Here is a 22835-nt window from a genome sequence, read left to right as displayed (position 1 = left end):
CCATGGGATCTTTAATGTCCTCAGAGAGTCAGGACACCGGGGTTAACACCCCTACTCTTACGATAAGTGCCATGGGATCTTTAATGACCTCAGAGAGTCAGGACACCGGGGTTAACACCCCTACTCTTAAGATAAGTGCCATGGGATCTTTAATGCCCTCAGAGAGTCAGGACACCGGGGTTAACACCCCTACTCTTAAGATAAGTGCCATGGGATCTTTAATGCCCTCAGAGAGTCAGGACACCGGGGTTAACACCCCTACTCTTAAGATAAGTGCCATGGGATCTTTAATGCCCTCAGAGAGTCAGGACACCGGGGTTAACACCCCTACTCTTAAGATAAGTGCCATGGGATCTTTAATGCCCTCAGAGAGTCAGGACACCGGGGTTAACACCCCTACTCTTAAGATAAGTGCCATGGGATCTTTAATGCCCTCAGAGAGTCAGGACACCGGGGTTAACACCCCTACTCTTACGATAAGTGCCATGGGATCTTTAATGCCCTCAGAGAGTCAGGACACCGGGGTCAACACCCCTACTCTTAAGATAAGTGCCATGGGATCTTTAATGCCCTCAGAGAGTCAGGACACCGGGGTCAACACCCCTACTCTTAAGATAAGTGCCATGGGATCTTTAATGACCTCAGAGAGTCAGGACACCCGTTTAACGTCCCATACAAAAGACGGCACCCTACACAGGGCAGTGTCCCCAATCACTGCCCTGGGGAATTGGGATCTTTTTTTAGACCAGAGGAAAGGGGGCCTCCTACTGGCCCTCCAACACCACTTCCAGCAGCATCTGGTCTCCCATCCAGGGACTGACCAGGACCAACCCTGCTTAGCTTCAGAAGCAAGCCAGCAGTGGTATGCAGGGTGGTATAGCTGCTGGCGAACATACATGCACACACACACACACACACACATACATACACCCACTCAAACATACAAACACACACACCCACATACACACATTCACACAGAGACTCATGTTGTATTTCTGTGTGTGTAGAATTGGGTGGAGCGTGCTGAAAGACAGGTTCTACTGTCTGATGCTGTTGATCTGTCTGAACTCTTCCACCCTGATACCTTCCTCAACGCCCTGCGACAGGAGACTGCCAGGTAACACCCCACAGTGTGTATGTCAGTCTCTTCCTGTGAATATGATGTGTGTGTGAATATGACGTGTGTGTGTGTGTGTCAGTCTGTTTCCGTGAATATGACGTGTGTGTGTGTGTGTGTGTGTGTGTGTGTGTGTGTGTGCAGTCTCTTCCTGTGAATATGATGTGTGGGTGAATATGACGTGTGTGTGTGTCAGTCTGTTTCCGTGAATATGACTTGTGTGTATATTAATACCTAGTCCATTGTGTCAGGTCTATGGGCTGTTCCATGGACAGTCTGAAGTTTGTGTCATCATGGAAGAGTCCCATAACAGAGGCTCAACTCCAAGTCAAGGTACAATACAACAACCCAATGATGCTGGAAACACTCAGGGAATTGAGAAAGACAGAAACATGGATAGAGGGTTGGAGACAGGGAGGGAGGGAGACAGGGAGGGTTGGAGACAGGGAGGGTTGGAGACAGGGAGGGAGGGAGACGGGGAGGGAGGGAGACAGGGAGGGAGACAGAGAGTGCTACAGCTGCAGGGAGGAGACGGGAAACTCCATTCAGACATCTCAGCTGAGAAACACATAACAGTGATTTATGAGATGTGTTTGGCTGACCTGACGCCAGGTGCCCCCCCTCTGCTAGTCACACACACACACACACACACAGACACACACACACGCCTGTGTAAGTCCTGAGTCACTAATATGACATCATACCACACACACATGGCATTACTTACACAGGAGAGAGGGCCTTCCTTCTTCCTCCATCCATTACATGATTTGTGTTATCCCTCATCTCCCTTTCATGCTGTATGTCACTTAAATGGTTGTGTTTAGAGTTAACTGTGATTCGCAGCTCAGCTTCTGTCTCCCCATCTCTCTCTCTCCATCTGTCTTTTTCTCCTCTCTCTCACCCCCTCCTCTCCCTATCTCTTTATCTCTCTTTTTCTCCTCTCTCTCACCCCCTCCTCTCCCTATCTCTTTTTCTCCTCTCTCTCACCCCCTCCTCTCCCTATCTCTTTTTCTCTCCTCTCTCACCCCCTCCTCTCCCCATCTCTTCGTATGTCTGTAGGTGGGTGGTCTGCAATTGGAGGGCTGTAGTTTTGATGGGGCTCGTCTGTCTGAGAACCGACATGACTCCCCCAGTGTGTCAGCTGTACCTGCCTGCTACATGGCCTGGATAGCACAGGTACAAACACACTCACTCACACACACACACACACACACACACACACACTCACGGACACGAATCATTGAAGCGCTCTCTGTTCTTTCTGTGGTCAGGGTCAGAGTTCAGCTCTGTGATTAGCTGTTGTCATGGCAACAGAGTTCTTATTGTTCACATCTCCTCTGATTTACACTGAACACAGCATGCAGCAATTTCAACGATTTTACTGAGTTACAGTTCATATAAGGAAATCAGTCAATTTAAATAAATTAATTAGCCCCTAATATATGAATTTCACATGACTGGAAATAGAGATATGCTTCTGTTGGTCACAAATACCTTACAAAAAAAGTAGGGCGTGAATCAGAAACCCAGTCAGTATCTGGAGTGACCACCATTTACCTCATACAGCGCGACACATTTCCTTCACATAGAGTTGATCAGACTGGTGATTGTGGCCTGTGGAATGTTGTCCCACTCCTCTTCAATGGCTGTGTGTTGGTGTATATTGGTGGGAACTGGAACACACTGTCGTACATGTAGATCCAGAGCATCCCAAACGTGCTCAGTGGGTGACGTGTCTGAGTATGCAGGCCATGGAAGAACTGGGACATTTTCAGTGTCCAGGAATTATGTACAGATCCTTGTGACATGGGGCCGTGCATTATCATGCTGACACATGAGGTGATGGCGGTGGATGAATGGCACGACAGGATCTCGTCACGGTATCCCTGTGCATTAAAATTGGCATCAATAGAAAAGAGCACACTTCTTCAACGTGCCAGTGGCCATCAAAGTGACCATTTGCCCATTGATGCAGTCAGGTCATGACCCTGGTGAGGACAATGAGAACGCAGATGAGCTTCCCTGAGACGGATTCTGACAGTTATTGATTCTTTGGTTGTACAAACCCACAGTTTCATCAGCTGGTCTTAGACGTACTGCCAAATTCTCTAAAACAACATTGGAGGTGGCTTATGGTAGAGAAATAACCATTAAATTCTCTGGCAACAGCTCTGGTGGACATTCCTGCAGTCAGCATGCCAATTGCACGCTCCCTCAATACTTAGGACATCTGTGGCATTGTGTTGTGTGACAAAACCCGCACATTGCCTTTTATTGTCCCCAGCACAAGGTGCAGCTCTGTAATGGTCATGCTGTTTAATCAGTTTCTTGATATGCCACACCTGTCAGGTGGATTGTCTTGGCGAAGGAGAAATGCGCAATAACAAGGATGTAACCAAATTTGTGGTCAACATTTGAGAGAAATCAACTTTTTGTTCATAATGGAACATTTCTGGGATCTTTTATTTCAGCTCGTAAAACAATGAGATCAACACTTTACACGTTGCGTTTTATATTTTTGTTCAGGGTCGTTTATTTCCCTAAAGGTCTTACTGTGTGAGAGAAGGAGCAATATATTTTCTCCTTCGAACAGGCCTGCCATCTTTCTTCCCTCCCTCCTGGCCTCTCCCTCAGTTGTCTGAGGAAAGCTGCTCAGACAGGAAAGGTGATGCCTGGTATCTGACCAGTCACTTTATCAACCAGACACTACTTGATATACAGCATAATCCCCTCCCTCTACTCCCTCTGTTGCTCCTGTATCATGTCTAATGGCTGTAACGCCAGGCTAATGTGGATTCAACCCTGCTACAGTAGTTTTCTCAGGGATCTGAGGCCCATCTGACCGGCTTCAAACTGCTTTTACCGAGGCCTCGCCCACCCTTTACCTCAACTGGGGATGTTAACCGTTAGTCGGTTAGCCTCCGGAAATACATTTAACCATTCATGTTTATCAGTCTCTAGGTTAATATGTATCATTTTGTGGGATTCATTTGGTGTCAGGGTTAAACAAATCTAGTCAGTCAATAAAACAGGAACAGTGTCTTGGTCGACCGGAATGATTATTTTGGCGAAAATTGTCACGTACAGTGAGTTTCGAGAGTTAGAAAGTAGATTTCGTATGTCAACTAATGGCTCGCTTTCTCTAGTACAATGAGCTGCAAGCCAGAGGAGAGACTCGTTGCTAGGCAACTCACAGACACTGGCTACAGGCAGCAGTGGGAGAGCGGAACAGCATGAAGCAGCTAACAACAGCTAAACTAACAACCCAACAACAAAAAAGTTTACCAGTATTTCTCTCCTGTACTACTCGTTTTCTATATCAACTTTCTCTTGTTGTCCAGAAGCCAAAGGCCCCAATTCTAGTCATGTTTACAACCCATTTTAGTTGTTGCATATTTACATATTCCCTCTCTTCTCTCTGTCACATGAAACGCATCAGGTTTTTTGTTTTTACAACAGAGTTTTCCAGCAAATTGCATTTCGGCAAATGTTTGAAATGGATCTATTCAGTTCTGTGCTTCATTGCAGTAGTTTCGTGTTCATTGCGAGGACAGGCTCGCTATTGTCACGTGTTATTCATTTTCTTTTGGGAACCTCATTTTACTCTTTGGAACAAAATGTACAGGTTGTTAACTGGTTAATGGGAGTTTGTTAGTCAACAACAAAATGTACAGGTTGTTAACCGGTTAATGGGAGTTTGTTAGTCAACAACAAAATGTACAGGTTGTTAACTGGTTAATGGGGGTTTGTTAGTCAGCAACAAAATGTACAGGTTGTTAACTGGTTAATGGGGGTTTGTTAGTCAGCAACAAAATGTACAGGTTGTTAACTGGTTAATGGGAGTTTGTTAGTCAGCAACAAAATGTACAGGTTGTTAACTGGTTAATGGGAGTTTGTTAGTCAGCAACAAAATGTACAGGTTGTTAACTGGTTAATGGGAGTTTGTTAGTCAGCAACAAAATGTACAGGTTGTTAACTGGTTAATGGGGGTTTGTTAGTCAGCAACAAAATGTACAGGTTGTTAACTGGTTAATGGGAGTTTGTTAGTCAGCAACTAAATGTACAGGTTGTTAACTGGTTAATGGGAGTTTGTTAGTCAGCAACAAAATGTACAGGTTGTTAACTGGTTAATGGGGGTTTGTTAGTCAGCAACAAAATGTACAGGTTGTTAACTGGTTAATGGGGGTTTGTTAGTCAGCAACAAAATGTACAGGTTGTTAACTGGTTAATGGGGGTTTGTTAGTCAGCAACAAAATGTACAGGTTGTTAACTGGTTAATGGGGGTTTGTTAGTCAGCAACAAAATGTACAGGTTGTTAACTGGTTAATGGGGGTTTGTTAGTCAGCAACAAAATGTACAGGTTGTTAACTGGTTAATGGGAGTTTGTTAGTCAGCAACAAAATGTACAGATTGTTAACTGGTTAATGGGAGTTTGTTAGTCAGCAACAAAATGTACAGGTTGTTAACTGGTTAATGGGGGTTTGTTAGTCAGCAACAACATGTACAGGTTGTTAACTGGTTAATGGGGGTTTGTTAGTGCAATGGGGCGGCAGGGTAGCCTAGTGGTTAGAGTGTTGGAAGAGTAACTGAAAGGTTGCAAGTTCAAATCCCCGAGCTGACAAGGTACCCACTGTTCCTAGGCCGTCATTGTAAATAATGATTTGTTCTTAACTGACTTGCCTAGTTAAATAAAGGTCAAATAAAATGGGGGTTTGTTAGTCAGCAACAAAATGTACAGAAATTTGCATCTACACACACACAAACACTCACACACACACACCAACGGACCTGTGTGTTGTGTATGTATTTATTTGCTAGATATTATAACTGCACTGTTGGAACTAGAAACACAAGCATGTGAAATCATCTGCAAATCTGTGTACGCGACCCATAAACTTTGATTTGATGTTAATCTAACATTGTGTGTGTTATATTGCAGTGTTCCAGTGGCAGCTACGGTCCCGAGGAGGTCATCTCTCTGCCTGTGTACACCAGCTCAGAGCGGGTCAGCATGGTGACTCACGTCACGCTGCCTTGTGGAGGAAACCCTGACCAGTGGATTCAGAATGGAGCTGCCCTCTTCCTCAAACAGCAGTGAGACAGCCGGGCCAGGGAGCTGGGGTAGGGGTTGGATTGAAGGAGCACAGAGGGTACACATGTTTCTCAGGAAGGTTATCGGGCTTCACTACAGGTGTTTGTTGTTATTTTAAAGTGACGATAGTCTGCAATGAAATGTGTAATGGCACATGCTGGTTCTTGACTATGTTTGAAATGCATAGATTATTTTGATGTCACGTTGCATTTTGAATGTTGATGTTTTAATGTTTACTCTTTAGTATCATCGTAGTCTGTTTGAATGTATTATTGTGATAATAAAGCTTTATTTACTCTAGATATCTGGTTTCTTTCCATAATGAGTGTTTGTATGTGTTGTAAAGACAGGCCCTGGATCAGGAGATATCTGTCCCTGGGTCTGACCTATTGATACTATACACACACTTCAACTCTGAGCCATGACACACACACACACAGACATCAGACTGACCTGGCCAGTATACTATTCTAGTGGTATTTATCAGTGTGATTGGAGGGTCAGTTTTAGTTCAACCCAAGTGTGATTGGGAGGTCAGTTTTAGTTAAACCCCAGTGTGATTGGAGGGTCAATTTTAGTTACAACCCCAGTGTGATTGGAGGGTCAGTTTTAGTTAAACCCCAGTGTGATTGGAGGGTCAGTTTTAGTTAAACCCCAGTGTGATTGGAGGGTCAGTTTTAGTTCAACCCCAGTGTGATTGGAGGGTCAGTTTTAGTTAAATCCCAGTGTAATTGGAGGGTCAGTTTTAGTTAAACCCCAGTGTGATTGGAGGGTCAGTTTTAGTTAAATCCCAGTGTGATTGGAGGGTCAGTTTTAGTTAAACCCCAGTGTGATTGAAGGGTCAGTTTTAGTTAAAACCCCAGTGTGATTGGAGGGTCAGTTTTAGTTAAACCCCAGTGTGATTGGAGGGTCAGTTTTAGTTAAAACCCCAGTGTGATTGGAGGGTCAGTTTTAGTTAAACCCCAGTGTGATTGGAGGGTCAGTTTTAGTTAAAACTCCAGTGTGATTGGAGGGTCAGTTTTAGTTAAACCCCAGTGTGATTGGAGGGTCAGTTTTAGTTAAAACCCCAGTGTGATTGAAGGGTCAGTTTTAGTTAAATCCCAGTGTGATTGGAGGGTCAGTTTTAGTTCAACCCCAGTGTGATTGGAGGGTCAGTTTTAGTTAAAACCCCAGTGTGATTGGAGGGTCAGTTTTAGTTAAACCTCAGGCTCTGCTGGTGTTTGTGTGTGTGTGTCTATTTCAGCTCAGTAATGACCCTGGAGAGGCTCTGATGGAAAAAGATAGGGGGAGGAGGGGAGAGATTGTGTGTAGGTGTATATATGGGGAGGGAGGTGTGCATGTGTGTGTGTGGAGAGAGCACATGGGAGGAGGGGTGAGTGTGTGGAGAGCACATGGGAGGAGGGGTGAAAGAGAGAGTGTGTGTGTGTGCATGCATTCGTATGTGTGGAGAGAGCACACACAGAAGGAGGAGTGAGTTTGTGTGCTGCAGTATTGCAGAAGGGGAGTGAAATGGAAGAATGGGTTTAAAAGGAGAGGGGATTGGATTTTAACAGAAAAGACACCTGGAGCAGAGAGGAGGGAGGGAGGAGGAGGAGGAGAGGGGACAGATGGGTTAGAAAGAGGGATAAAGGGGAGTAATGGTTAACAAGAGAGATGGATGGGGAGGACAAGGTTAATGTGAGAGTAAATGAGAGAGAGGGGGGAGGTGGTAAGGGGAGATGGAGAATGTGACAGAACAAAGATGGGGGAAAGGGTTTTCACCATCAGAGGAGGAGGGCCTATTTGTCTGGTGTCTATGGCAGGCAAGTGATGCAGTAGGTGGATTACATTCTGTTGGCATGTCCTGTTTTGTTTTCAAGATCCCCAAATAACGTGAACTGCCTCCCTGGCTGCTCTGCTATTCTTCTGTTCTCCCTTCATATCTCAGTCTCCAAATCTGCTCTGTTTAGAAATGAACCATAGATATTAACCATAGAAATCAGATATTAACCACAACAAACATGGTTGTGTTTGTTTGATTGTTTTTCATTCATAGAAGGTCTTGCTATGTATCTAAATGTCCAGCGTTATGAATGAGTCCTATCCTACTCGTCAGACATAAACAGTGGTAATGGTATATTTTCATTTGATAACGACTGAATTATCTTTAGTTTCCCAGACTTGTTATCTCTTCATCTCTGAGTTGGGCCACACAGTGAACTGTTATAGATTATAGAAATAGATTCAGCTGGTCTAAATACCACAGAGGAATAGATTCAGCTGGTCTAAATACCACAGAGGAATAGATTCAGCTGGTCTAGATATTACAGAGGAATAGATTCAGCTGGTCTAAATATTACAGAGGAATAGATTCAGCTGGTCTAAATATTACAGAGGAATAGATTCAGCTGGTCTAAATATTACAGAGGAATAGATTCAGCTGGTCTAAATATTACAGAGGAATAGATTCAGCTGGTCTAAATATTACAGAGGAATAGATTCAGCTGGTCTAAATATTACAGAGGAATAGATTCAGCTGGTCTAAATATTACAGAGGAATAGATTTAGCTGGTCTAGATATTACAGAGGAATAGATTCAACTGGTCTAAATATTACAGAGGAATAGATTTAGCTGGTCTAGATATTACAGAGAAATATATTCAGCTGGTCTAAATACCACAGAGGAATAGATTCAGCTGGTCTAAATACCACAGAGGAATAGATTCAGCTGGTCTAGATATTTGAGGAAGGAGGGAGGTAGACAATGGGGAGGGGGAAGGAGGGTGGGAGGGGGAAGGAAGGAGGGAGGGAGACTATGGGGAGGTGGAAGCAGGGTGGGAGGGGGAAGGACGGAGGGAGGGGAGAAGGAGGGAGGGAGACGAGGGGGAAGGAAGGAGAGAGATAGATGGGAGGGGGAGGCAGGGAGACGATGGGGAGGGGGAGGGAGGGAGACGATGGGGAGGGGGAAGGAAGAGGGGAGAGATAGATAGGGAGGGGGGAAGGAGGTAGAGATAGTGGGGCAAAAAAGTATTTAGTCAGCCACCAATTGTGCAAGTTCTCCCACTTAAAAAGATGAGAGAGGTCTGTAATTTTCATCATAGGTACACTTCAACTATGACAAACAAAATTAGGAAAAAATCCAGAAAATCACATTGTAGGATTTTTAATGAATTTATTTGCAAATTATGGTGGAAAATAAGTATTTGGTCACCTACAAACAAGCAAGATTTCTGTCTCTCACAGACCTGTAACTTCTTCTTTAAGAGGCTCCTCTGTCCTCCACTTGTTACCTGTATTAATGGCACCTGTTTGAACTTGTTATCAGTATAAAAGACACCTGTCCACAACCTCAAACAGTCACACTCCAAACGCCACTATGGCCAAGACCAAAGAGCTGTCAAAGGACACAAGAAACAAAATTGTAGACCTGCACCAGGCTGGGAAGACTGAATGTGCAATAGATAAGCAGCTTGGTTTGAAGAAATCAACTGTGGGAGCAATTATTAGGAAATGGAAGACATACAAGACCACTGATAATCTCCCTCGATCTGGGGCTCCACGCAAGCACTCACCCCGTGGGGTCAAAATTATTACAAGAACGGTGAGCAAAAATCCCAGAACCACACGGGGGGACCTAGTGAATGACCTGCAGAGAGCTGGGACCAAAGTAACAAAGCCTACCATCAGTAACACTACGCCGCCAGGGACTCAAATCCTGCAGTGCTAGACGTGTCCCCCTGCTTAAGCCAGTACACGTCCAGGCCCGTCTGAAGTTTGCTATAGAGCATTTTGATGATCCAGAAGAAGATTGGGAGAATGTCATATGGTCAGATGAAACCAAAATATAACTTTTTGGTAAAAACTCAACTCATCATGTTTGGAGGACAAAGAATGCTGAGTTGCATCCAAAGAACACCATACCTACTGTGAAGCAAGTGGGTGGAAACATCATGCTTTGGGGCTGTTTTTCTGCAAAGGGATCAGGACGACTGATCCGTGTAAAGGAAAGAATGAGTGGGGCCATGTATCGTGAGATTTTGAGTGAAAACCTCCTTCCATCAGCAAGGGCATTGAAGATGAAACGTGGCTGGGTCTTTCAGCATGACAATGATCCCAAACACACCGGAGTGGCTTCGTAAGAAGCATTTCAAGGTCCTGGAATGGCCTAGCCAGTCTCCAGATCTCAACCCCATAGAAAATCTTTGGAGGGAGTTGAAAGTCCGTGTTGCCCAGCAACAGCCCCAAAACATCACTGCTCTAGAGGAGATCTGCATGGAGGAATGGGCCAAAATACCAGCAACAGTGTGTGAAAACCTTGTGAAGACTTACAGAAAACGTTTGACCTCTGTCATTGCCAACAAAGGGTATATAACAAAGTATTGAGATAAACTTTTGTTATTGACCAAATACATTTTTTACACCATAATTTGCAAATCAATTCATTAAAAATCCTACAATGTCTGTCATAGTTGAAGTGTACCTATGATAAAAATTACAGGCCTCATCTTTTTAAGTGGGAGAACTTGCACAATTGGTGGCAGACTCAATACTTTTTTGCCCCACTGTAGATGGAGAGGGGGGAAGGAGGGAGGGAGAGAGACGAGGGGGGAAGGAAGGAGGGAGGGAGAGAGAGATGGGGAGGGGGGAAGGAGGGAGAGATTGATGGGGAAGGAGAGATAGCTGGGAAGGGGGTAAGGAGGGAGGGAGGGAGATGGGAAGGAGGTAAGGAGGGAGGGAGGGAGATGGGAAGGGGGTAAGGAGGGAGGGAGGGAGATGGGAAGGGGGTAAGGAGGGAGGGAGGGAGATGGGAAGGGGTTAAGGAGGGAGGGAGATGGGAAGGGGTTAAGGAGGGAGGGAGAGAGAGAGACGATGGGGAGGGGGGAAGTAGGGAGGGAGGGAGAGAGGTGATGAAGGAGGGAGGGAGAGAGACAATGGGGAGGGGGAAGGAGGGAGGGAGAGAGACAATGGGAAGGAGGGAGGGAGAGATGGGGAGGGAGGGAGAGAGACGATGGGGAGGGGGAAGGAGGGAGAGAGACGATGGGGAGGGGGAAGGAGGGAGGGAGACGATGGGGAGGGGGAAGGAAGGAGGGAGAGAGAGAGACGATGGGGAGGGGGAAGGAAGGAGGGAGAGAGACGATGGGGAGGGGGAAGGAAGGAGGGAGAGGGGAGGGGGAGGGGGAAGGAAGGAGGGAGAGAGACGATGGGGAGGGGGAAGATAGGAGGGAGAGACGAGGGGGAGGGGGAAGGAAGGAGGGAGAGAGATGAGGGGGAGGGGGAAGGAAGGAGGGAGAGAGATGATAGGGAGGGGGAAGGAGGGAGGGAGAGAGACGATGGGGAAGGAGGGAGGGAGAGAGACGATGGGGAGGGGGAAGGAAGGAGGGAGAGAGAGAGAGAGAGATGGTGCTAATGGATTAATAGGCTTTTAACACCATCACCACTCTCACCCCCGACACACACACACACCTCTCTTCCTCTCTAGAGATGGCCTGTAGGCTGTAAGCATGTTCAGGCTGAGAAATAAAGCTGAGAAGCCGACCTGCCTATTGATCACAATCCACACTTACCATTACTGTTACACACACACACACACACCACAAGGGTAAAAATAGAGCATGAGGTGTGTGTTCCACATCAGGGGAGGTTCTTATCCTCCTCTTCCAGTCGACAGCCTGGGGAGACTGAGCCAATGACAGGTCTACAACAACTTCTGCTCATCAGGTCTCTCCCTGGAGAGGAGAGGATAGAGGGGAATCTCATTCTAGAGGGGACTTACTGAAACATATCATTTATGGGGCGGCAGTAGGGATCTCTGGCCAGAATACAGTCCAGACAGGACCCATACCGACCAGAGTCCCTAACTGGAATCTGGACCACTCCAGACCCTGAGCCTGCATAGAGCTGTCCCTAGAGAAAAACACACACTTACTACTAAACCACCAGTGTTAGCTTCTCATTGGATGACCTGGTGCTATTCATCTTGAACAAGCATTGGACTAGTAACCAAAAGGTTGCTAGATGGAATCCCCGAGCTGACAAGGTAAAAATCTGTTGTTCTGTTGTTCTGCCCCTGAACAACCCACTGTTCCTAGGCCGTCATTGAAAATAAGAATTTGTTCTTAACTGAATTGCCGAGTAAAATAAAAGGAAAATGTATCCTGTAGGTATAGACATCTCTGGTCTAGGGTCAGGTGTGTCAGTAAGCTTCCTTTAGTGAAGGTCGGCACCACGGTAGGAAAACCTGATCCTAAATCATTTATTAAGTGTAGAAAATCTGGACCAACCACCTAAATGGGCAAAGAACAACCATTTCTCACACAATTAGGGGTAGAGGCCTCCCACGATACTACATCATGCTCACTTTACCACAGCACAGTTCCATTACCTGTTAAAGTCATTTGTCTCCCCAGTGTCACTGCAAAGTGTCACTGACACCCCTACCCAAGAGGGAAGATCCCCTATAACTATACCACAACAGCATCATGTGACATACTTGATCAATAACACTATCTATAATACATACAGAGTACATGTATGTGGTTGGGTTTATATTGATTCTACAGATACTTATTTGAAGTCTTATTCAGAGGTCAGGGGAAGTTCATTGTGGCCATAGGCCCCCACTGATAGTTCATCTGTGTTAATGTTGAACAATGTTCTGGATTAGACGGGTTTATCGCCAGTTAGCTTTAACCCCTCCCACCGGCCCACACAGCCAATGGAGTGACAGAGAGGAACGATCTCTTAGACCTGTCTGCTCACATCAGCCAATCAGATACCTTGCTCTCAAGTAGATGCCCTTGAGCACTCCAACACACACACAAACACACACTGGCCACTTAATTTGCCACGTTCAGAGGGCAGCGTGTCGCTCCATCGGGATGTTTATGGTTTCCCGGAAAAAGCAAATCACCACGGCAACGGCTGGGTGGATTTACGGCCGTAGCCCTGTCTCCCACCCTTAGACAAACCATGTATCACCCTTACACAGTGCACACACTCGCACATACACGCTCATGTACACTCATAGTAGTTTGTATGCACAAACACACGCACACTCAGACACACCACAGACACACAGACATAAACTACATTTAATTTCAATAGAGCACAATGTTATAAGGGTGTCAGAAATCATGGCTGATTTAGAGGTGAGCTTCCATGTATGTGGTGGAAAAAGCTGGGTAATTGAGGGACAACCAGATCACTAGTACAGTCATAAGGATTTGAGGAGGGTGACAACATAGAAATACAATCCAGATTATATTTCAATGGATGACACTGGCATTGGCTCGGCATGTAGATTGTACATTGTGTCATCAGTCTTAGAATGTGTAGCCCAACTCTACTCCTGAAAATTCTATTGTAGCTGACCAAACAATGCACAGTTTAGAATGCTGGAGTAATTCAACATTCCACCATTAAACCATATGGGACATGTTTCAGGATCAAAACTTGTAGAGTTTAAATAGAATCCAAAAGCTTTGGTCAATCTGTCCAGATCATTACACAGTTTTGTGTGTGTGTGTGAGGGTGATCTAGTTGAGACAATTATAATAGCAGCCAAAAAGGAAAGCAATATGCCCAGACTGTGGATCCATTTCAAAATCCACTGTAGTGTACAGTTTGATGTCATAATCAACATCTCATTACCCGCATTATGACATCACACGGTCAATCCTATATAAACAGCAGCCCAACACCAACAATAAGAGACTTGTGTGTTGCATTGAGCATTGACAGCTGCTGACAAGAGGACCACCATGGCTCCTCTCACTTCCCTGAGGGATATCTTGGTCCTGTTCCTGGTCCTTATACCCCTGGGTGAAGTGTTCGCCAGCATCCCTAGGAAGACCGTACAATATGACAGTAAGCCATTATCTCTCTCCAATGCCTGTTTACATCCTTGCATGTGGAGAAATGCATCTTTTCCACTCAACTAAAGTTAGGCTTATATGGCAGCTTAGTCTAATGTTTTTTTCTCAATAGAAAGCATCATCTAATATGATCCAAAGCCATCCCATGGGAGAACCCTATGAAGAATCCTTGTACAACCCGCTGTGGAAAGGGTTCTATCTGGAACACTAAAGGTTTCTCAAAGGGTTCTCCCATGGGGAGACAGCCAAAGAACCCTTTCAGGTTCTAGATAGCACCTCTTTTCCAAGAGTGTATTCTACATAATATTATTTGTAACAGCATTCCTAAAGACTATGTAAAAGCATTTAGGCCCATAAAAAGTATTTAAACAATATATAAAAGTATTTAAACATAGAGCATTATGCCTCTATGTCGTGAACACAACTGTTTTATAAATGCTACATACAACCAACCCTGTCAACCACAGTAAAGTGTTATCATATGGTTTTTCTGTTTAGATGCTAAGAGTTTCAGAGAGAATGGCATTTCAAACTATTCAACGATGACATTGAGAGAGGACCTGGGTGTCCTTTTCATTGGTGCTAGAGATGCCGTATATGCTCTGGACCTTGAGGACATCTCCTCGAAAAAGGCTGGGGTAAGGAACTCAGTCTAATCAAGGTCTTGTATGTCAATACATCCATACAGTATTGTCTGGTCTCTAGAGTATTCCTGCTGTACGTTAATGGGAATCTGTCTGTTGCTGCAGGTCTCAGTCTGTTGTAATGTTAATGGGAATCTGTCTGTTGCTGCAGGTCTCAGTCTGCTGTAATGTTAATGGGAATCTGTCTGTTGCTGCAGGTCTCAGAGTCTGCTGTAATGTTAATGGGAATCTGTCTGTTGTTGCAGGTCTCAGTCTGCTGTAATGTTAATGGGAATCTGTCTGTTGCTGCAGGTCTCAGAGTCTGCTGTAATGTTAATGGGAATCTGTCTGTTGCTGCAGGTCTCAGAGTCTGCTGTAATGTTAATGGGAATCTGTCTGTTGCTGCAGGTCTCAGAGTCTGCTGTAATGTTAATGGGAATCTGTCTGTTGCTGCAGGTCTCAGTCTGCTGTAATGTTAATGGAAATCTGTCTGTTGCTGCAGGTCTCAGAGTCTGCTGTAATGTTAATGGTAATCTGTCTGTTGCTGCAGGTCTCGGAGTCTGCTGTAATGTTAATGGGAATCTGTCTGTTGCTGCAGGTCTCAGAGTCTGCTGTAATGTTAATGGATATCTGTCTGTTGCTGCAGGTCTCAGAGTCTGCTGTAATGTTAATGGGAATCTGTCTGTTGCTGCAGGTCTCAGAGTCTGCTGTAATGTTAATGGGAATCTGTCTGTTGCTGCAGGTCTCAGTCTGCTGTAATGTTAATGGGAATCTGTCTGTTGCTGCAGGTCTCAGTCTGCTGTAATGTTAATGGGAATCTGTCTGTTGTTGCAGGTCTCAGTCTGCTGTAATGTTAATGGGAATCTGTCTGTTGCTGCAGGTCTCAGAGTCTGCTGTAATGTTAATGGGAATCTGTCTGTTGCTGCAGGTCTCAGAGTCTGCTGTAATGTTAATGGGAATCTGTCTGTTGCTGCAGGTCTCAGTCTGCTGTAATGTTAATGGATATCTGTCTGTTGCTGCAGGTCTCAGTCTGCTGTAATGTTAATGGGAATCTGTCTGTTGCTGCAGGTCTCAGTCTGCTGTAATGTTAATGGATATCTGTCTGTTGCTGCAGGTCTCAGTCTGCTGTAATGTTAATGGATATCTGTCTGTTGTTGCAGGTCTCAGTCTGCTGTAATGTTAATGGGAATCTGTCTGTTGCTGCAGGTCTCAGAGTCTGCTGTAATGTTAATGGGAATCTGTCTGTTGCTGCAGGTCTCAGAGTCTGCTGTAATGTTAATGGGAATCTGTCTGTTGCTGCAGGTCTCAGAGTCTGCTGTAATGTTAATGGGAATCTGTCTGTTGCTGCAGGTCTCAGTCTGTTGTAATGTTAATGGATATCTGTCTGTTGCTGCAGGTCTCGGAGTCTACTGTAATGTTAATGGATATCTGTCTGTTGCTGCAGGTCTCAGAGTCTGCTGTATGTTAATGGGAATCTGTCTGTTGCTGCAGGTCTCAGAGTCTGCTGTAATGTTAATGGATATCTGTCTGTTGCTGCAGGTCTCAGTCTGCTGTAATGTTAATGGGAATCTGTCTGTTGCTGCAGGTCTCAGTCTGCTGTAATGTTAATGGATATCTGTCTGTTGCTGCAGGTCTCAGAGTCTGCTGTAATGTTAATGGATATCTGTCTGTTGCTGCAGGTCTCGGAGTCTGCTGTAATGTTAATGGGAATCTGTCTGTTGCTGCAGGTCTCAGAGTCTGCTGTAATGTTAATGGGAATCTGTCTGTTGTTGCAGGTCTCAGAGTCTGCTGTAATGTTAATGGGAATCTGTCTGTTGCTGCAGGTCTCAGAGTCTGCTGTAATGTTAATGGGAATCTGTCTGTTGCTGCAGGTCTCAGAGTCTGCTGTAATGTTAATGGATATCTGTCTGTTGCTGCAGGTCTCAGAGTCTGCTGTAATGTTAATGGGAATCTGTCTGTTGCTGCAGGTCTCAGAGTCTGCTGTAATGTTAATGGGAATCTGTCTGTTGCTGCAGGTCTCAGTCTGCTGTAATGTTAATGGGAATCTGTCTGTTGCTGCAGGTCTCAGTCTGTTGTAATGTTAATGGGAATCTGTCTGTTGCTGCAGGTCTCGGAGTCTGCTGTAATGTTAATGGGAATCTGTCTGTTGCTGCAGGTCTCAGTCTGCTGTAATGTTAATGGTAATCTGTCTGTTGCTGCAGGTCTCAGTCTGCTGTAATGTTAATGGATATCTGTCTGTTGCTGCAGGTCTCAGAGTCTGCTGTAATGTTAATGGGAATCTGTCTGTTGCTGCAGGTCTCAGTCTGCTGTAATGTTAATGGGAATCTGTCTGATGCTGCAGGTCTCAGAGTCTGCTGTAATGTTAATGGGAATCTGTCTGTTGCTGCAGGTCTCAGAGTCTGCTGTAATGTTAATGGATATCTGTCTGTTGCTGCAGGTCTCAGAGTCTGCTGTAATGTTAATGGGAATCTGTCTGTTGCTGCAGGTCTACTGGCAGGTCTCAGAGGAGCAGAACATGTCCTGCAAGAGCAAGGGAAAAGATTCAGTAAGTGGATTGATTGCATGATGGATCATCTCTCCTCTCAGAGAACTCTCTGAAGCAGTATACTGATAGAAACAAACCACATGATCCTATTCCAGATGGAATGTCAAAACTACATCAAGACACTTCAGACTCTCCACGATGGCAGGATGTTGGTGTGTGGGACCAACGCATACAACCCCACATGTGACTATATGGTGAGTATAACCTGGACAGGACATCTCACCTGTTGTTTCACACTACATATCATGTAGCTGTGGACCGTTGTCATATTCTGGTTGTTTACCCTGAACTAACTGCAGACATATGTAGCACACCAAACCTCTGTCTGTCTGTGAGAGTCCCAACTACCTTTCAAAGTGATTACAGATCACAGCCTTAATGTACACCTCCACATCGCAACCAAACGTGCATTGTGTTCTCCAACAGACCTACGCAAACGGAACGTTGACCCTGGAAGGGAAGAAGGAAGAGGGGCGAGGGAAAGTTCCCTTTGACCCCTTCCAGAGGTCAACCTCGGTCATGGTTGGTGAGTTCTGATATCTACAGTACCTCCCCACAAGGACGGAGTAGTAGATATTGTGCACCCACTGTTATAAATAAAACAACTGTAAATAAAGTGTTGGAAAAAGTGGACCCACACTGAAAGTTGTGTTAGTGATGTAAAATACATGACTGATTAACTTCATTCACTTCTTTACAGTCTTTATTATTTCCGTTCTGATGATTGTCATTGTTAACCATCAATCAGGGACAGAACTGTATTCAGCCACAGCGATCAACTTCCTGGGTACTGAGCAGGTGTTGCAGCGTCATTCTTTCCCGGCTATCAGGACCGAACACAGACAGTCCTGGCTTAACAGTAAGCTCCAACCCCTCTGTTTTAAATGTAGTACTCCCCGTCAACCACAGCATACTGTGACAATGTGTTGATGCATTTCTTGATGCGCATTTCTTGATGCGTAGCTAAACAGACACCTGAATGTGGACATTCCACAGAGAGATACAGACATGTTAAATGTCTTACTTTATTCAATGTGCCTTAAATAATGGATCCCAAGTCTGTGTTTTCAGTCTCTGTGAGAAAACCGAACTGTCTTTTTTCAGAGCCCTTCTTCGTACAGTTGGACGTCGTCCCAGAGAGCATTAACAACCTCGATGGGGACGACGATAAAGTCTATATGTTCTTTAGTGAGGAGGCCATGGAGTTTGACCTGCCAGCCCAGATCAGGGTATCTCGTGTGGCACGGGTCTGCAAGGTACAGAACGTTTATGTCTGTTCTAGTGTTCTAATTCCCGATACTATGGTCGACACTGACACCTGTCTCCCTCTCTGTGGTTGGTGTGCAGGGGGATTTGGGTGGTCAGAGGACCTTACAGCAAAAGTGGACGTCCTACCTGAAGGTCCGTCTTGACTGCCCCGTGCCCCTGGAACCCAGCCTGCCAGCCATCATTCAGGATATCTTCCTCCTGAAAGACCAGGATTGGAGGAAGAGCGTGTTTTACGCTGTTTTCAGCCCGCAGACGTGAGTTCTACCATTTCTTTATTAGTACAGTCCAGCAGAAATTCCATACTGTCAAATCTGTGAAATAATGATCAGTTGTAGGGATACTACTCAAAAATGAACCTTCTATGAGAGAGATTCTGAAGTGATGTTGGAATAATGAATGGTGTTTTGATGATTACAGAACCACATCGGATCTCTCCACTGTGTGTGCGTTCAGCGTGGTTGACATTGGGAAAGTCTTCTCTGAGGGTAGGTATATGACTCCGGTGACAATGGAGTCAGAAACAAGGTGGGTTACCCACACCGGAGAGGAGCCTGTCCCACGACCTGGAACGGTGAGTAATAGCCTGACTTATATAGGTGACTGAATTAAATGATCATTGATTAACTTCCAGACATTGAGTGTCATGTGACAGTGTTGTACCTATGTTCCTCTACAGGGCACAATTATTGTCCAAAGCACTTAAGCAAATGTGGCAAAAACGCTCATGTCCCAAATGGTTTCCTATTCCCTTCTCTACAAAGTGTACTACTTTTGAACAAAACCCTATGAGCCCTGGTAAAAATGAATGCACTATATAGGGAATAGGGGGCTATTAGGAACACAGGCTTAGTTTCAAGAGTGCTTCTGTCATAATTATAGACCTACAGTATACAGTGGGGCAAAAAAGTATTTAGTCAGCCACCAATTGTGCAAGTTCTCCCACTTAAAAAGATGAGAGAGGCCTGTAATTTTCAACATAGGTACACTTCAAAAAATCCAGAAAATCACATCGTAGGATTTTTAATGAATTTATTTGCAAATTATGGTGGAAAATAAGTATTTGGTCACCTACAAACAAGCAAGATTTCTGTCTCTCACAGACCTCTTTAAGAGTGCTTCTGTCATAGTTATAGACCTACAGTATATGTGAAACGTCTCACCAACCCTCTGGTTGTGTTGTTGTTAAAGTGTATGACCAATGCTGTGCGGGACCTGGGCATTGTGCACTCGCTGGACCTCCCTGACAAGACCCTGCAGTTCGTCCGTGACCAGCCACTCTTGGACGGAGCAGTGCCTCCGCTGACCGGGGGTCCACTGGTGCTGCAGAGGGGAGCCAAGTTGTCGGTGATTGTTGTGGACAGAGTCATGGCCGTGGATGGAGAAATCCACCACGTTATGTTTATTGGAACAGGTACTGACTATTCACAGCCCTTTATCATCCAAATTCACACTGTTCTGTGCTTGTGGCAGCGACTATTACTGTCTATATATGTATTCATGTACTGTGTGTATATATATGAGAATTTTTTTCTGACAAAGAAAATCAATCAATGTCAGTGTTGGCTCTAGAGAGTAACTGCCGTGTCCTGCTCCCTGACAGAGGAGGGCACGGTGCAGAAGGTTGTACAGTACGCTGCTGGTGACACCGTCATTATCCAAGAGACCAGGGTGTTCCAGACTCTGGAGCCAATCAAAGTGCTGCGTCTCTCCTCTGGCACGGTAACACATTTAGTGCAAAACGTTATGAGTATATTTTTTTATTTAACTAGACAAGCCAGTTATTTACAATGACGGCCTACCGGGGAACAGCGGGTTAACTGCCTTGTTCAGGGGCAGAACGACAGATTTTTACCTTGTCAGCTCGGGGAGTCCATCTTGCAACCTTACAATTAACTAGTCCAAAGCTCTAACCACTAGGCTACCTGCTTGTTCAAGATGAATAGCACCAGGTCATCCAATGAGAAGCTAACACTGGTGGTTTAGTAGTCAAGTCAGTGTGTGTTTTTCTCTAGGGACAGCTCTATGCAGGCTCAGGGTCTGGAGTGGTCCAGATTCCAGTTAAGGACTGTGGTCGGTATGGGTCCTGTCTGGACTGTATCCTGGCCAGAGATCCCTACTGTGCCTGGGACACCACCTTAGCAGCCTGCTCATCTGTCCTCAACTTACCCACTGGCTCCAGGTAGGATCCTGCTCAACTCTACAACACTCTCACTCTAGAATAACCACTGTCTGCATGTACTATTGGAACAAATATGATTTCAGATGTCCTTCAAATAACAGTAGCTCTTTCTTTATCGTTCAGGAACATGTACCAAAGCCTTAAACATGCGGATGCCTCGATGTGCCCCCGATCAGGTAGGTTTATCTTTCAACTAGTGAAATACTGTGATGTATCAACATGAAGTAGGCTACATGCCAAGTTAAGGACATTCAGTGAACCCCCATTGTGTTATTTTCAGTCCCCGTGAAGCCACTTACATTACCATTTAATGTTGGGAGCCCCATCCACCTGCCGTGCCAACCAGCATCCAACCTGGCACAGGTGAGCTGGCACTTTGCTAAGCAGCCCCTCCAGCTGAGAGACAGGTACCAGATGTTGAGCCAGGACTTGTTGATAGTGAGTGCCCTAGCTTCAGACGCTGGTCGGTACACCTGCCAGAGTCTGGAGGAGGTCAAAGGTCAACTCTACACCAGGACAGAGGCTGCCTACATCCTGCAGCCCACAAAGACTCTACTGGTCCTGCAGACATCTGTGGCTCTGCTGTCTGTGCTGCTGGGGGTTGTGGTCCTCTGGAGTGTCAGGGGACACGTCAGACTCAGGGCCAGAATTCACCCAGCAGAACCCGGCCAGAACAACAACAACAACTGGAGAACAGACCCTGGTTGTGTCCCTGGGTCTGAAGTGAACAACAATCACACCATCATCACCATTGAGGACATGGAGGATAATCAGACCGCGAGGGTATCTGTTGCTCTTCTGTCCATGATCCTGGGGTCTCTGATGCTCTGGAACATCAGCAGAGACCAGTCGAGCCACAGAGTCTTCAGGATGGAGGAGGGGCTCCAGGATCACATGTCACCAGTTAACAGCTCATCTGCAGTTATCCACATGGGTGACATCTGAGCTAGGACTAATAACTGAGACTAGGGGTGCGTTCAATTCGATTCAACGTTTGCTATGTTGCGTGACGGTTTGTACTGAACGACACGTTTCCCCAAAACGGTGCTCACCATTCTTAGACAGCCTTTGAGGGATGTTTGCTCTCATTTTGGTGGGTGTGACGAACTGTGGCCTGTTCAATAAGGGTGTGACTATTTGAAATCACTAAACATCACACCATACAATCTCCCTCTGGGCCTCAATAGTCACACCGTTTTTCGGCGGGTTGTTCAGTACAGTAGCGTTTCCGTTTGAATTAAATGTTGAACCCCATTCTGTCGTACTGACAGCACCCCTAGAATCACCAGCACCATTCTTTACTCATTGTTTTCCACTTAAGATCCTTGTGTTGAATGTATTTTGTGTTTTTATGTTTGTATAAATATTATATATTGCAAATATTATGTATCTGTCTAGTGTTTTTCTATATTATTAAATGATTAGATCTTATATCAAATCACAGATACCTGTATTTAGAGTCAGTCTCCACCAATCTAGTAGTCAGAGTCAGTCTCCACCAATCTAGTAGTCTGTCAGTCTCTACCAATCTAGAAGCTAGGAGTTAGGCTTGAAGTCATAAACAGTGCAATGCTTGAAGCACAGAGAAGAGCTGCTGGCAAACGCACGAGAGTCAGTCTCCAATCTATTAGTCAGAGTCAGTCTCTACCAATCTATTAGTCAGAGTCAGTCTCCACCAATCTATTAGTCAGAGTCAGTCTCTACCAATCTATTAGTCAGAGTCAGTCTCCAATCTATTAGTCAGAGTCAGTCTCCAATCTATTAGTCAGAGTCAGTCTCCAATCTATTAGTCAGAGTCAGTCTCTACCAATCTATTAGTCAGAGTCAGTCTCCAATCTATTAGTCAGAGTCAGTCTCTACCAATCTATTAGTCAGAGTCAGTCTCCACCAATCTATTAGTCAGAGTCAGTCTCCAATCTATTAGTCAGAGTCAGTCTCCAATCTATTAGTCAGAGTCAGTCTCCAATCTATTAGTCAGAGTCAGTCTCCACCAATCTATTAGTCAGAGTCAGTCTCCAATCTATTAGTCAGAGTCAGTCTCCAATCTATTAGTCAGAGTCAGTCTCTACCAATCTATTAGTCAGAGTCAGTCTCCACCAATCTATTAGTCAGAGTCAGTCTCCAATCTATTAGTCAGAGTCAGTCTCCACCAAT

At 45.2% G+C, this 22835-nt stretch overlaps 3 protein-coding genes across 6 annotated transcripts in view; all 3 read left to right on the top strand.

Moving 5' to 3' along the window:
* dync2h1 (dynein cytoplasmic 2 heavy chain 1) overlaps positions 1-6512 on the top strand; it is a 230996-nt gene extending 224484 nt beyond the window's left edge. For all 4 annotated transcript variants that reach the window (XM_090218892.1, XM_036961599.2, XM_036961601.2 and 1 more), the window contains 4 exons: positions 1008-1117; positions 1369-1450; positions 2180-2296; positions 6060-6512. In XM_090218892.1, coding sequence (XP_090075018.1) covers positions 1008-1117; positions 1369-1450; positions 2180-2296; positions 6060-6218 — 468 coding nt within the window. In that variant the 3' untranslated portion in view covers positions 6219-6512. The remainder of the gene's footprint in view (positions 1-1007; positions 1118-1368; positions 1451-2179; positions 2297-6059) is intronic.
* Positions 6513-13893: 7381 nt separating this feature from the next.
* Positions 13894-17861, top strand: LOC149972424 (semaphorin-4E-like). Its single transcript, XM_090219157.1, has 5 exons — positions 13894-14057; positions 14564-14703; positions 17174-17233; positions 17329-17427; positions 17660-17861. Exons 1-5 carry the CDS (start codon positions 13952-13954, stop codon positions 17768-17770), a joined length of 516 nt encoding a protein of 171 aa, XP_090075283.1. The 5' UTR covers positions 13894-13951; the 3' UTR covers positions 17771-17861.
* A 92-nt stretch (positions 17862-17953) lies between these two features.
* On the top strand, positions 17954-22063 carry LOC110503410 (semaphorin-4E). The gene is made up of 9 exons (XM_090219089.1): positions 17954-18020; positions 18338-18489; positions 18581-18756; positions 18956-19073; positions 19691-19913; positions 20103-20221; positions 20515-20681; positions 20805-20857; positions 20962-22063. The coding sequence occupies exons 1-9, from the start codon at positions 17954-17956 to the stop codon at positions 21624-21626; spliced, it is 1740 nt and encodes a 579-aa protein (XP_090075215.1). The 3' UTR covers positions 21627-22063.
* Positions 22064-22835: the final 772 nt, after the last annotated feature.

This window comes from Oncorhynchus mykiss, chromosome 24 (assembly GCF_057628025.1).
Source record: "Oncorhynchus mykiss isolate SJ-2025 chromosome 24, ASM5762802v1, whole genome shotgun sequence".
NCBI classification, from domain to species: Eukaryota; Metazoa; Chordata; class Actinopteri; order Salmoniformes; family Salmonidae; genus Oncorhynchus; species Oncorhynchus mykiss.
This window is presented reverse-complemented; position numbering and strand designations above follow the sequence as displayed.

Coding starts and splice junctions, on each gene's coding strand:
- LOC110503410 (XM_090219089.1), top strand. CDS start 17,954: ATGATTGTCATTGTTAACCATCAATCAGGGACAGAACTGTATTCAGCC. Junction 18,021..18,337: donor CACAGCGATCAACTTCCTGG/GTACTGAGCAGG, acceptor GTCTTTTTTCAG/AGCCCTTCTTCGTACAGTTG. Junction 18,490..18,580: donor GTGTGGCACGGGTCTGCAAG/GTACAGAACGTT, acceptor GTTGGTGTGCAG/GGGGATTTGGGTGGTCAGAG.
- LOC149972424 (XM_090219157.1), top strand. CDS start 13,952: ATGGCTCCTCTCACTTCCCTGAGGGATATCTTGGTCCTGTTCCTGGTC. Junction 14,058..14,563: donor GAAGACCGTACAATATGACA/GTAAGCCATTAT, acceptor TTTTCTGTTTAG/ATGCTAAGAGTTTCAGAGAG. Junction 17,234..17,328: donor AGAGCAAGGGAAAAGATTCA/GTAAGTGGATTG, acceptor ATCCTATTCCAG/ATGGAATGTCAAAACTACAT.